Source organism: Anarrhichthys ocellatus, unplaced genomic scaffold (assembly GCF_004355925.1).
Source record: "Anarrhichthys ocellatus isolate YVR2014 unplaced genomic scaffold, GSC_Weel_1.0 scaffold10, whole genome shotgun sequence".
NCBI lineage: Eukaryota > Metazoa > Chordata > Actinopteri > Perciformes > Anarhichadidae > Anarrhichthys > Anarrhichthys ocellatus.
This window is the reverse complement of record NW_022280040.1, coordinates 6,886,639-6,899,414: the sequence shown is the minus strand read 5'-3', so window position 1 is coordinate 6,899,414 and position 12,776 is coordinate 6,886,639. Positions and strand designations below refer to the sequence as shown.

Here is a 12,776-nt window from a genome sequence, read left to right as displayed (position 1 = left end):
AAAATATTTAAAGTACCAAAAATAAAAGTACTCATTATGGCCTATTTCATTATATCACTGGATTATAATTATTGATGCACAAATGTGTTTTAATGTTGCAGGTGGTAAAGATAGCACTCATTTTAATGAAGCTATATACTTGTGGGTAACTTAACCTACAATAATACATCTTAATCGATTAGCTGATTTATACTTTATATTAGTAATCTGAATCTGCAGTCATTAAAGCTATAAAATGGCTAAATGTAGTGGAGTAAAAATTATATATTTGCCTCTGAAGTGTAGTGAAGTAGAAAGTACCATAAAATAAGTACAGTACAAGTGTATAAAATCGGTTGGCATTTTATATTTTTATTTATATTTATAAGAAATAAAAATATAAAATGTTTACATTTTTTTGTCTACTGCCCTAAATTCAGTCTATGTATTCCGCATATTATTAACTTTTAACCCCAAAACAGGCAGAGGATCATTAATTTGTTTAAATGTGGCACATCTACATCTTTGTCTCTGATAAATAAATAAAGTAGAACCCTAATTTCCAAAACTCTCCATCTCGGTCGTGCTGGTCTTGAGTGGCGCCTGGAGAGCAGCCACGTCACATCCGCCGTTTCCCCCCGGAAGTACAGTTAATTTTTATTCTCAAGAAAAAAAAAACACAGCTGTTGTTGAAAAAGAAAACATCAAAGTGAGTTTAATTCACGTATGTCTTGGCTTTGTCTTTTCGCAGACGTTAGTACAGTAAGGACTCTACTCTGTCTGCCCGCCTCCTGCTTCTATTCACTCGATCAGCGAGTCTCGTTTCGCTCATTTGTTGCGAGTTGGCTGCTGCTAGCGTTAGCTCCCATCACTGTGGACTTCCAGCTAGCGACACTAGCCGCCGCTAGCTAGCTAACTGTCCATTCCTGACTGTCTGCACAACTCCTGGCGACAATAATCTCTGTCCGACTGTCACACTATCGCTAATATACTGAATGTAGATGGCGAATACGTGAGTACATGTAGATCGTACATTGTGTGACTCGCTAGCCGCCTGGTTGAACTACGATTTATCACTGTTTATGTTCAACGTTAGCCTTGTGGTTTGTTGGGAAACCTAGTTAACTATTAAGAAAGGGATTGTAGTTCAAACTAATATAATACCAGTGTTGAATTTGGACACAGAGCATTTTTGTCATGTCGTTTGAAGGCATATATTCTGTATTCACCTCAACCTAAAAGGAAAAGAGAAAGTGCAGAGTGCCTGGAAGAAAAGTGTTAATCCTGGCTTATTCATTAGAAATGTTTGGGGTATGATGCATTTCCACTTCTCTGTTGTCTTGATTTCACACTTATATTTTTGTCACATATTTTGACAGAATGCCAGCCCCAAAGAGAGGATCGTCTCCTCATGATTCTCAGCCCAAGATGAGGAAGTTGGATGATGATGGGGAGGATCTGCCATCCAAAACTGCAGCAGCTGCCAATAATCGGTCCCTTAAAACAGGAAATACACGAGAAAACACAGCAGCCCCACGGACTAAGATAAAACTGTCTACTTCGGCGGAAGGGGGGAATAAGCCATCCAAACAGAGTTCCCCTCCAAAAGATTCCAGCAAAACCTTTTCTGACCCACCTGTCAAAAAAGCCAAGCTCCTGATAGCCACAAGTGCCTCCTGCGGAGAAGCTCCCGCACAGAATGCTAACTCTAAAGCTTCCCTGAAGCGAACGGCCTCCACAGAGTCCGAGGATGATTTGAGTAGTGACAGTGGTAAGACCGACCTCTTCAGAGAGAGGGATGACGGCGACAAGGCCCGCTGCATAAGAAAATATTCCAATCGAGTCAAAGCGAAGCGCAAGGTTGAAGAGTCGGCGTCTGACACACAGGAGACGAGCAGAGGGTCGCCATCGGCGCCTGGAGACCCTGTTCAGATGGACCACAATTATGGTAGATTTTCAGATTCAAGCGTGGGAGAGGAGAATCAGGAGGAGAAAAAAGAATCTGACACTGAACAACAGAGACAAGAAATTTCAGTTAATGCCACACAAGCAGAGTCTAAGGAAACGTTTGTCTCTATAGCAGCTAGCACTGGATTTGAGTGTGCAGCTGATGAAAGTAACCACGAGGAATTAAAAGATCCAGACAGCCAAAATCTCATAGATAATGACACGGAAGCATCATGTAGAGAAATATTGGACTCTGTCACTGCAACAGTTGCAGGTTTGCCTTGCATCACATTTAAGGTGGGGGATAATGAAAAGATGGACTTTGCCACCCAAAGCCAAAAGGATGTAGATAAGGAATCGCCTGCAACGTCAGTGGAAACACTATATTCTAGTACTGGAGAGGCAAATCCAGGCTGTGAAGTTGAAGTGCAGGTAGATGAAAGGACAGCTTGTAGAACAGATGTGAGCGGTGAAACTGAAACAAAGGAGACTACAGAGTTTGTTTCTGAGGAGATAGATCATGATGTCAAATGTAGCAAGGAAGGAGAGCAGGAAGTGATAGAAGCAGCCAGCGTCTCTGCAGACCACTGTGGTGCAGAAGATAAAGCGTTGTCAAACTCTGCACCAGAAGTGATCATGGTAGGAGGCAGTAATCCAGAAAGTCAGACTGAGGAAAAGCTAACAACAGAGACTCAAACAGACCTCAGTGTCAAAATTCAAGTTACCTTCAAAGAGGAATCGAAATCGGAGGATCAAGTGAGCCAGGAAGTACCAGGTACAATTACCAACTCATGTGACAGTGTGAACAAACTAGTCCGAAGGTCTGAAGAAAAGCTGGAAGAAAGTGAAAGGAGAGGCGTGGAGTTCCTGTTGACTCCGACTGTTGCTGGTCCTGGGTCTTTTGCTGAGCTACAACTGAGCCAAGAGGTGCCGGACAAAACAACTCACAGCCGTACTGAAGTACCGACACCAGATAGTGAGTTAGTTCCAGAGCTAAATCAAAGCGAGGTGCTCTCCGATTGTGTCTCAGATGGTCCGACTGATGTGGACATGCGGACTAAAATAACACCGGAGGAGAGGTCTGACTCAGCACCTGAAGAAGATAAACAAAACCAGGGAAACCACAAAGTTGAAGACCACATGACAGGAACACCTGTCGAAGTCAAAGAAGATGCAATGACGAGTAAAGAAGAAGAAAAGGAGATGAACTTTGAATGTGCCACTGCAACACCACAGCAGGAGATTTCTAATAATGTGGCTACAGTGGAAATACAAAGCCAGAATAACCAGGGTGTCAGTGAACGCGCCACAGACATATCTACAGAATTTAATGAGCATCATGTGTTCAATTCTAGAATAATTGAAAATGAAGACGAGAACTTTGAATGTACTAGTAGTGGACCTGAGAGATGGACTACAGCGGCATCAGAGATTTCTAATCCTGTATCTACAGTGGAATTACAAAGCCAGGAGAGACCAGGAGACAGTGAACGCACCACGGACATGTCCGATATAGCACAGAAACAGCCAGTTGCGAATTGTCAGAACGGCAAAGATGAAGGCAGGGTCGATGCTGAATGTGTTGCTGCTACCGAGAGTCAAATAGAAGCGACTACAAGGGCATCAGAGGAGACTAACGTTGCATCTACAGTGGAAGTAAAAAGTCAGGAGAACAGGGAATCTACCACACACATGTCTGCTGAACATCATGAGGATCATGAGGTTGAAAATATGGAAAAAGAAAACAAGTTGAGCTTTGAATCTGTGACTGTACCAGAGAGTCAAATCGAAATGGAAACTCGGGCTACATTGACATCAGAGGTTTCAAATCCAGTTGAAATAGAGAAAAGCCAAGTAGAAGTGGACATGCAGGCTACAACAGCATCAGAGGAGATATCTAACACAGCACCTACCGTGGAAATACAAATTCAGAAAAGTCAAAATGAAGTAAATGTGGAGACTGCAGCAGAATCAGTGGATATTTCTAACATGGTGCCAACAGTAGAAACACAGTCCCAGAAGAGCCCAGAAGTCATCGAACCTGCTATATTGACTGAACGTCATGAGGAAGAAAACAAGCTGAGCTTTGTGACTGTGTCAGAGAGTCCAATGCAAATGCAGCCTACATCGACATCAGAGGTTTCAAATCCAGCTGCTTCGGTGGAAATGGATAAAAGCCAAATAGAAGTGGACATGCAGGCTACAACAGCATCCGAGGAGATATCTAACACGGCACCTCCAGTGGAAATACGAAGTCAGAAAAGTCAAAATGAAGTGATTTTAGCGACACCAGTGGAGATTTCTAACATGGCGCCTACAGTAGAAACGCAGGCCCAGAGGAGCCAAGAAGTCATCGAACCTGCAGCTGACATATCTGAGAAAGATCAAGAAGGTCTAATGATTCAGACTCCAGAGAGAAATGAAAACAAGGTTATCACAGAAAGTGTTAGTGCACCTGAGAATCAAAGAGAAGTGGATTTGCAGACAACAGCAACACCAGAGGCGACTTCTCATCAGACAACTGCAGTAGAAACACAAAACCAGAGAAGTCTGAAGGTCAATAAACTCACTACAGATGCTGAAGTACTTCAAGAATGTATCGATGCCAATTCTGAGAGTGAAGAAAACGCGGAAAAGGTTATTGCAGAATGTGCGGATGCCACTGAGAATCAAACAGAAATGGACGCGCAGACAACAGCAACGCCAGAGAAGAGTCCTAATCCACCACCTCCAGTGGAAACACAAAGCCCTGGGAGCCAGGACATCAGTGAACTCAACGCAGAAGTTCAAACGGATCTAGTGAGCATAAGTTATGAGCGTAAGGAAAATAACGACGAGTTTAACGCTGAACGTGTTGATGTTCCAGAGGTTCAAATAAATATGGAAACTTCTACAACGCCAGAGGAGGTTTCTGAAGCAGCAGAACAGCAAAACCAAGGTACGGAGGACGTCCATGATACCGCCGTGGTCTTATCAAATGAAACTGACGAGCCTCTTCCTATGGCTGAAAGTAAGGATAGTGAAAACATGCAGAGTGCTGATGATATCCAAGTGGATATGGATGTAATTAGTGGATCAATAGGAGGGGTAGATTCTGCTTTAGAAGAGGAAACAGGGAGACGAGTGATTAATGAGGTTAAAGAAGAGGCTGCAAACATTTCCTCTGATAAGGCTGACGGTGATGTTGTCGCTGTCAGTAATATTGAAGGACACGCAGAAGGAGCTGGAAGCAATGAAGTGATAGTTTTTGTTTGTGGCCAACCAGACGACGTCGATATTGTAATTCAGGTGTCAGACGAGCAGATTAAGACGGTTAATCAGTCAGAGGTTGAGATTCATGAAAACCAGATAGTGTATGAGCCCATTAGTAGTCCGGAAAGTAACGATGAGAGAGAGATTTCTACAGCATCGGAGAACCACAACGGTGTGTCTTTACTGGACATACAGAGCACCCAGCAGATGGAAGGACATTCGCCTACTGATGAAGGAAACCGTTGTAACAAACAACTGGAAAGTGCCAAGCAACCAGTTTGCGTCTCAGACGGCCAAGAAGTTGAAATGGAAGCACAAACTGTCCGAGTGCCAGAGAGTCGTGTCCCTGCACAGTCGGAGCAGAGTAACATGAATGAGGATGTGAAACAAGTAGCAGAGATCAGCTCTAGCGATGACATCAGCAGGCCAGATGGCCAGTCAGGAGATGCCCCAGAAACAAGTGGAAGCAATGGGTCTCCAGACTGCGTCAGTGCCACAGAGCTTCCTGAGCACGTGCAGGAGGACTCCGGAATTCAGGAGGTTTCAGACGTCACGGTGACGACGACTACAGCCACCACCACAGTCGAAATGCCAGATAGCACATCTGAGGAGTTTGTGATCTTAGAACCGATCCAAGAGGGTGAAATTCACTTCGATATTGTCACTCAAGCAGCGGCCGAATCGGGTTTGTCAGACTCTCTTTTCGAACAGGTGAATCCAGACAGTGCTCTGGAAGGTGACACGGAAAATGAAATGATTTTAAATGGTTCCCAAGAAGCCGTCTTCCCTGAGGCAGAAGTGCAGCAATGTGAAACAACTGATGAGATCAAAGTGACTAATTCAAGCGAGGTTTTAGATCAGGGGAGCACGATTGAGACAGAAATCGCAACCGAGGAAGGTGTTGAAGTTCCTGAAAATTCTGATCAAAGCCAGCAACCCTCATCCGCCATGATGGACAGTAATACCTCAGAGGTTGATATGGCAAACCCTCACGCTCAAGTCACGAATGAAAGCTGCGGTGCACTGGTGATGGAGAACGCTGAGGTTAATTTGGACCTACAAGAAGTGCAGATTCTGGAGGATATCGAGATCGGTCGTGAGATCATAGTAGCAGAGGAGGAGAATGATGATAGTGAAGATATTGACATTACAATAATAGAAAAACCCCAGGAAATACCCGAGGCAGTCCCCCCCAAAGAGCCTGAGAAAACGGTTAATGAGAAAACTAAAGATGACACTTGTGGGACCAGCTTGAAGCAAAACAGCACAGCTGAAAAGACTGAAGATGATAAAAAGAGACCGGTGGCAGAGAAACCGAAGAAACAAGAAATGAACACACAGGCCAGAACCAAAGCCCGTCTGGCAGCTCTGGCCGAGCAAAAGGCTGCTGCCTCTAAGAGAACGGCGAACAGACAGCAGCTGAACCTCTTGGCTTTGTGTCAGGAGATCGCAGAGGACATTGCTACAGACAGCATGCTGTTGAAGAGGATAGAAGAAGAGAAACAAGCGGCAGCAGCAAAAGTGGCAGCAGCAGCCAAGAGCGAAGCCAGCAAGAAGGAAAGTCCACCTGTCAACACACAGGAGGCAGACCCTGTTATAGTTGCGACTCCTGCTGGACCAGAAGGGAGCTCTGCTTCGGTGACCCCTGCTGAGGCGGCATCTACAGCCAAGCCATCGACGGACGTTTCAGCTGAGGCCAAGCCTCCCGCAGTGGCGGCTCCAGAGCCTCCAAAGAGGCGTTTCTTCGTCACACAGATTTCTGTGCCACTGAAAGCCCACGAGAAAAAGAAGCTAACCAGATATCAAAGACTAAGACAGGTTGAACTGCAGAGAGAGAAAATGTCCTGGGCACGTGTAAAGAAACTTAAATCTGACCAAGCAAATCAGATGTTTTCAGACATGGATTGGCAAGTACCCCTGTCTTCATCCTCTCCATTCTCAGGGAGTCCTGTGACCACGGCTCCTCCACCTGCAGCAAGTCCATCAAAAACACCTCTCCCAAGTCCTGCCTCAACTAGCAAGCCTGCAACACCCACGCCAGAAGTCCCCAAGGTTGACCCTCCTAAGCCTGAACCCAGTACGGCTGAGCCCACTAAAACGGAAACTTCCAAAAGTGAACCCACTAAACCTGAACCTGACAAAGCGGACGCCTCCAAAACTGGGACTCCGAATGCTGGAACCCGTAAATCCACAAGGCAAACTAAGGCTCAAACTGCTAAAGAGACCCCTGCTCCGGCGCCCACCCCAAAAGTGACCAGATCAGCAGGTAAGAGGACGCTCCCGGCGGTACCCCCGCCCATGCCCAACGGAGTTAATGCGCCAAAACAGAAGCCTGTTGAGTACAAGCCATACAGACCCAGGCCCAAGTATTCTTTTGATGACTTTCAACTGGATGATGACCCATTACCAGTAGCTGCAACAAAGCCCGGCCTTCAGTCGAGGCCCGCGCAGCAGACACGACCGAATGCAGCTCAATCTAGACCCACGGCTTCATCACATCCCGCCCACCAGGCGACACTCAAAGCTCAGACCACGCCTGCTGGACAGATCTCGGGTCATTCAAAGCCCGCCGTCGCAGCGTCGCCTCAGTCAAAGCCTGCTGGTTCCACCGCTCCACAGTTACCGCCCGCCGTTGCAACAGCACCCCAGTCAAAGGCCACTGCTACTGCCGCAGCTTCTTCAAAACACGGACCTTCGGTTAAAGCTCAAATTAAGTCTCCTGTTTCGACGACGCCCCATTCAAGCGCTGTGTCAGCTGCTCCGGGTCAGTCCAAGCCCGCTGCGTCTGCTTCACCGCAGTTAAAGCCTGTTGGAAGTGGAAGTGCAGCTCAGCTAATGACGTCTCAGGCTGCGGGTTCAACCACACCTGAGCCCTCTGCTTCTACGGCCGATGGTGGTTCAACGCCCCAGAAAACCCCAAATGCACCATCATCAGAAGATGGCAAATGCAAGGTAACTCAAAAATACATCTTGTCATAATGGGTGTCACTAACCGCATTTTGGAAGAAAGATGTTACTCATCCTGTGTCTCTTTTTTATTTAGGATACAGCTGATCCCACCTCTGCCATCCCCGCTGAAGACGGCTTGAAAGTGTCAGATGATGCACTGAAGAGTGAAGAAAAGCCTGCAGGTATGCATTTATTTACAGTTGGTGAGATTTTTAAAAATGTTGTGTCATTATTTCATGGTATCACTGTTATCACAGGATTATGAAAAAACATCCTCCTGTATTTATATTAAGATGTTAAATATCAAGAAGACGGTTTAATCGATATCTTGTCACAGTTGCTACTTATTATAACACAAAGCCAAAAGATTATTTTTAGATTTACAAAATGTGCACTGGTGTTTCAGGATCTTTTTCCTTTTCTTACAGTCACTGGCGTTGATCCTTCTCCGGAGAACAAGACAGAAACGGTCGATTCAGCCGAGAAGACACCGGAAGAACCTCAAGAGTAAGACGTTTCTCTCAAGTAAAATTGAAATGTTTTTTTTCCCTCGTAGCAGCAGGGATCTGAGGTAATGTGACGTGTCTTTGTATCGCAGCAGAGCAGCGGAGCCGCAGGATGCCAGGACTCCTCTCTCTGATGCCTGTCTGCAAAAAGAAGTCAAGAAGCTAAAGGAGGCTGACAAAGATGGCACCCAAACCATTATTGTGAGCGTCTGTCTGTTATTATTGTACAGGTTATAGCAAGTAAACTAGAGCTCAGAAGTTACACATTACTCCGGGTAGTTGTTGTATATTTGCAGGATGTACATAAATGCAAGGAGTGATCTGTGTGTTCTTTGTCTGGTAGGATGCAGGGCAGAAGCACTTTGGAGCAGTGGCCTGCAGCGTGTGTGGGATGCTCTACTCTGCTGCCAACCCTGAAGATGAATCCCAACATTTACTCTTCCACAACCAGTTCATCAGCGCTGTCAAATATGTGGTGAGAGGAGGTTTCCTCTTATTACGTGTCTTATTTGTCTTGCCTACTGTCTCACAACGTTGACTCATCAGGGCAATACACAGACGCATCTAGAAATACCCGAGCATCACACCAAGTTTATTTGAATTTGCCAAATGAATCACAAAGAGTTAGATTAATCTGAACCAATTACAGGAAACTACCGTATATATGTGGCATGTACTTGGATGCCTCCTCATTATTCTGTATCTTTAGTATATAAAACATAACTCTCGCTGACTTTAGTGATTTAAAATAAATGTTCTATACACTTTTCTCCTTTTAACTTGCAAATTTCTGTAATTTTATGACATTCAATGATCCCGTTAAGAAAACGGTGTTAATGCAGCAGCATTCAAGAGGATGTAGCTATGAGAATCTAGAAAACAAGTCTCGTATATAACCGATAATAATAACAACAACACTTTAGTAGATAATATGACCGAATTGATGAAACAAAAGTAGATCAATGTGATGTAAACGGTTGCAATACTTACTATAATGAAGTATGCGCATTTACAATATCGGTAGCTTCTAAGAAGTTACTGTATTTATCAAATGAAGAACATGAATGCCTCATGAGGACAATTAAAACATCCTTACATAACTCGTTTTTCCCATCATTTTTTCAGGGATGGAAAAAAGAGAGGATACTGGCAGAGTATCCTGACGGCAAGATCATTCTTGTCCTGCCAGATGATCCCAAATATGCTATAAAGAAGGTACAGTATGTTAACAGGGACCTTTGCCATTAAAGGATTATTGTATCCTTTAGAGCCACAAACACCGGCATATTATTTCTTGACTACACATTAACTGTTTGTTTCTCAGGTGGAGGAGATCAGGGAGATGGTGGACAACGACCTCGGCTTCCAGCAGGTGGAGACCAAGTGTCCCTCTCAGACCAAGACCTTCCTCTTCATCTCCAACGACAGGAAAGTGGGTGGATGCCTCATAGCAGAGCACATACAAGAGGTAAGCGACCGCAATCTCGTGTCATCGGCACATGTTCATCATGTCAAAAACAACAATAATAGAATACCAGAGTGCATATTAGCTTTATGTAAACTGAGCCTCGTGAATGATCACAGGGATACAGGGTGATCGAGGAGCCAACGCCCGAGGGTTCGGAGGGAGAAAAGGTGATGTTTGAGCGTCAGCGAGCTTGGTGCTGCTCCACAACGGCGGAGCCGGCCATCTGTGGCATCAGCCGCATCTGGGTGGTCAACATGATGAGACGCCAGGGCATCGCCTCCCGCATGCTCGAGTGCCTCAGGTCAGTGTGTCTTCAAAAAAAACAAAAAAAAAACACCAACGTCTGATGTTTATACCACCTTAAAAAACAAATTGACACCCTCATTGTTGTTTTTCTCGCACAGGAACAACTTCGTGTACGGTTCATACCTGAGCAAAGACGAGATCGCTTTCTCCGACCCCACGCCTGATGGGAAACTCTTTGCCACGCATTATTTTGACACCTCTCAGTTTTTGGTTTATAACTTTGTGAGTGGAACGCACCCATCCCAGCCCAACACTGATGCAGTATGACAGTCTTCAGGAAAGGTAACCATGGATTTGACTGACCAACGGGAGGCGCCATCTCCAAACGGTGTCTGATGCTGAATCTGTATTTGCATAACAATTTTTAAATAAAAACTGTAAATTACTCCTTTGGTTTAAATCTCAGGATGAAAACAACAAGGTGTTGTTGAAACATTTTATTAATTCACCCTTTAATCCCTCCCTGAATAGTATTTTGAAACAAGAGTATTTTTCTTTATACATTTTTAAGTAAACAATTGGTTTTATTCGAAGTATAGAGTTTACATGCATGACCTGACAGCAATAGAAAACAAAGAGCATTTCATTGTTTTTTTGTTTTTATCCCTGAGAAACATAAGGTTGCATTAAATAAAACGGTTATTTTAGAGTTTTGTCCTCATTCAATTTGAATGTTTTTTTAACTACATGATGTAAACTATGTGTACATTGAGTTTTTTTTTCTCATCTCTTTACAGTTAAAAGTGACGCTGCCTTCGTCTGAGGTTGTGTAATAAGCAGCAGCGATAATAAAGGTCACAACTACACCATTTCTATTGGGCGGTTAAAGTTGTCTTCCCCCCCCTCCCCCTCCATGATTTCACTGTCATTTTATTTTAACGTTTCAAACTGATCATCCAAACCAGGAGCGACTCATTTCAACAATCTGGTTGAAGAGATGTGGGTTAGAAATGTAGCTTGGGCATTAATTGTGTGCTCTAATTTAATTTTTTTTTTAGATCACTTCGCCTGAAACGTTGTGTTTTCGAGCTGAGCCATAAACTATTCACCGTTTAGCAGGGCATTGTAGCCGTTACTGTGTGAGTGCTGTCTTATAAGTTCACTGAGGCTGTCTATTGCTTTGTTTGTGCCTGAATGAATAATGTGAGACTTAAGAAGTTGATTTGTTTTCTTAGCCATGCGGCATGGCCTTTTTATTGAGTTAGTATAGAGTATCATCCTCCTATTCCTTTAGTAACAACAAATTAAAATGTGTATCAAATTATCATGTAGAGTTATGCATCCTATAACGACATTTATAATGGATGAGCACGGCCTGGAGGCCCAGGTGGTGACTGGTATTGGAGCGATGGTAAATGTCGTCCAGGTTCAGCCTTTACGATTGCAAACGGGAATATTTGCTCAGTGATCAACGCGAGCGTTCGAGGTGAACCTCTACACCCCTCTCAACACAGATTTACAGTATCATTGTAACCCATCCCTTATTTTCTTCTTCCTTGTTCAAGCAGACGCTTTTAGAAAGATGTGTCGTGTAAGAAAAATACATTTGATTTATACGAAGCTGTTATGTAAATATTTATTTAAATAATAAACGATTTAAAACCTTTTTTTCGCTCGGTTCTCTTCTTGGAAGAAACGTGTGATCTGAGCTTTTACGTACATTTACTGCTGACCCCATGACTCCTGTTGTTGTGTTGGTCACCAATGCCATCTAGTGGACATTGCTGTTTGTGTGTCAGTGACGTTTAAAAGTTTTTACTGAGCACTATTTTGCTGTAAATACACTCATTATCCCCAGAATGAAAATGAATATAATTTGTAGCTTTTTAAGACACATTCACGTTTAAGATAAGTGCAAAAATGGCGGAAATTGTGTGGCTGTTTTCTCTTTGTAGTTGCAGATGTAAACACTCCCCTCTTAGTGCATTCCTCGACACTCCTGTCACAACACGGACCAGCTCGATGGCAACTTCTGAGAAACAAAACAACCTAAGAACAACATGGATACTTCCTCAGGCGGAGAGTGAGAAAACAGCTCCCACTGATCAGCAGGAGAAAACAACCCAGCGGAGCTTCCTAAGGTATCTTTAACGCGCCGGTCACCTTGGCCTGTTGACTTTCTCTTGACGCTCGGATCCTCTCGCTCTGACTTCCCCCTAAATGCACTCTACGTTAAACCCAATCCAGAATACACAGGGATTCAACTGGAGTCTGGGAAAAAAAGGTCATCACAAAGTAAAAGAGAATACTCAACATTTGTAAATACACACTTTTATTCTCACACACCAATTTAAAGAGACAAAAATGTCACAGCTGCCACATTGAAACCATCTATCCTAATTATAAAGGTCAGGTTATTGTATACATAT

General features: G+C 44.0%; 1 protein-coding gene across 4 annotated transcripts; it reads left to right on the top strand.

The window, feature by feature from the left end:
• Nucleotides 1-605: 605 nt before the first annotated feature.
• LOC116385045 (mucin-17-like) lies at nucleotides 606-12,706 on the top strand. Of its 4 annotated transcripts, XM_031850219.1 has the most exons (11): nucleotides 699-991; nucleotides 1,359-8,130; nucleotides 8,222-8,309; nucleotides 8,556-8,634; nucleotides 8,726-8,834; nucleotides 8,977-9,108; nucleotides 9,759-9,848; nucleotides 9,958-10,101; nucleotides 10,218-10,402; nucleotides 10,506-10,689; nucleotides 11,145-12,706. In XM_031850219.1, exons 1-10 carry the CDS (start codon nucleotides 981-983, stop codon nucleotides 10,672-10,674), a joined length of 7,779 nt encoding a protein of 2,592 aa, XP_031706079.1. In that variant the 5' UTR covers nucleotides 699-980; the 3' UTR covers nucleotides 10,675-10,689; nucleotides 11,145-12,706. The 4 variants fall into 4 exon arrangements, with proteins under 4 accessions (XP_031706082.1, XP_031706079.1, XP_031706081.1 ...); XM_031850222.1 differs by lacking the exon at nucleotides 699-991 and adding an exon at nucleotides 606-688 and having other exon boundaries at nucleotides 10,506-12,706; XM_031850221.1 differs by having other exon boundaries at nucleotides 8,729-8,834; nucleotides 10,506-12,706.
• The last annotated feature ends 70 nt before the right edge of the window (nucleotides 12,707-12,776 follow it).

Excerpts from the sequence above, each read along its gene's own strand:
- LOC116385045 (XM_031850219.1), top strand. Across the intron at positions 8,131-8,221 it reads CAGAAGATGGCAAATGCAAG|GATACAGCTGATCCCACCTC; the intron begins GTAACTCAAAAA and ends TTTTTTATTTAG. Across the intron at positions 10,403-10,505 it reads CGCATGCTCGAGTGCCTCAG|GAACAACTTCGTGTACGGTT; the intron begins GTCAGTGTGTCT and ends TTTCTCGCACAG.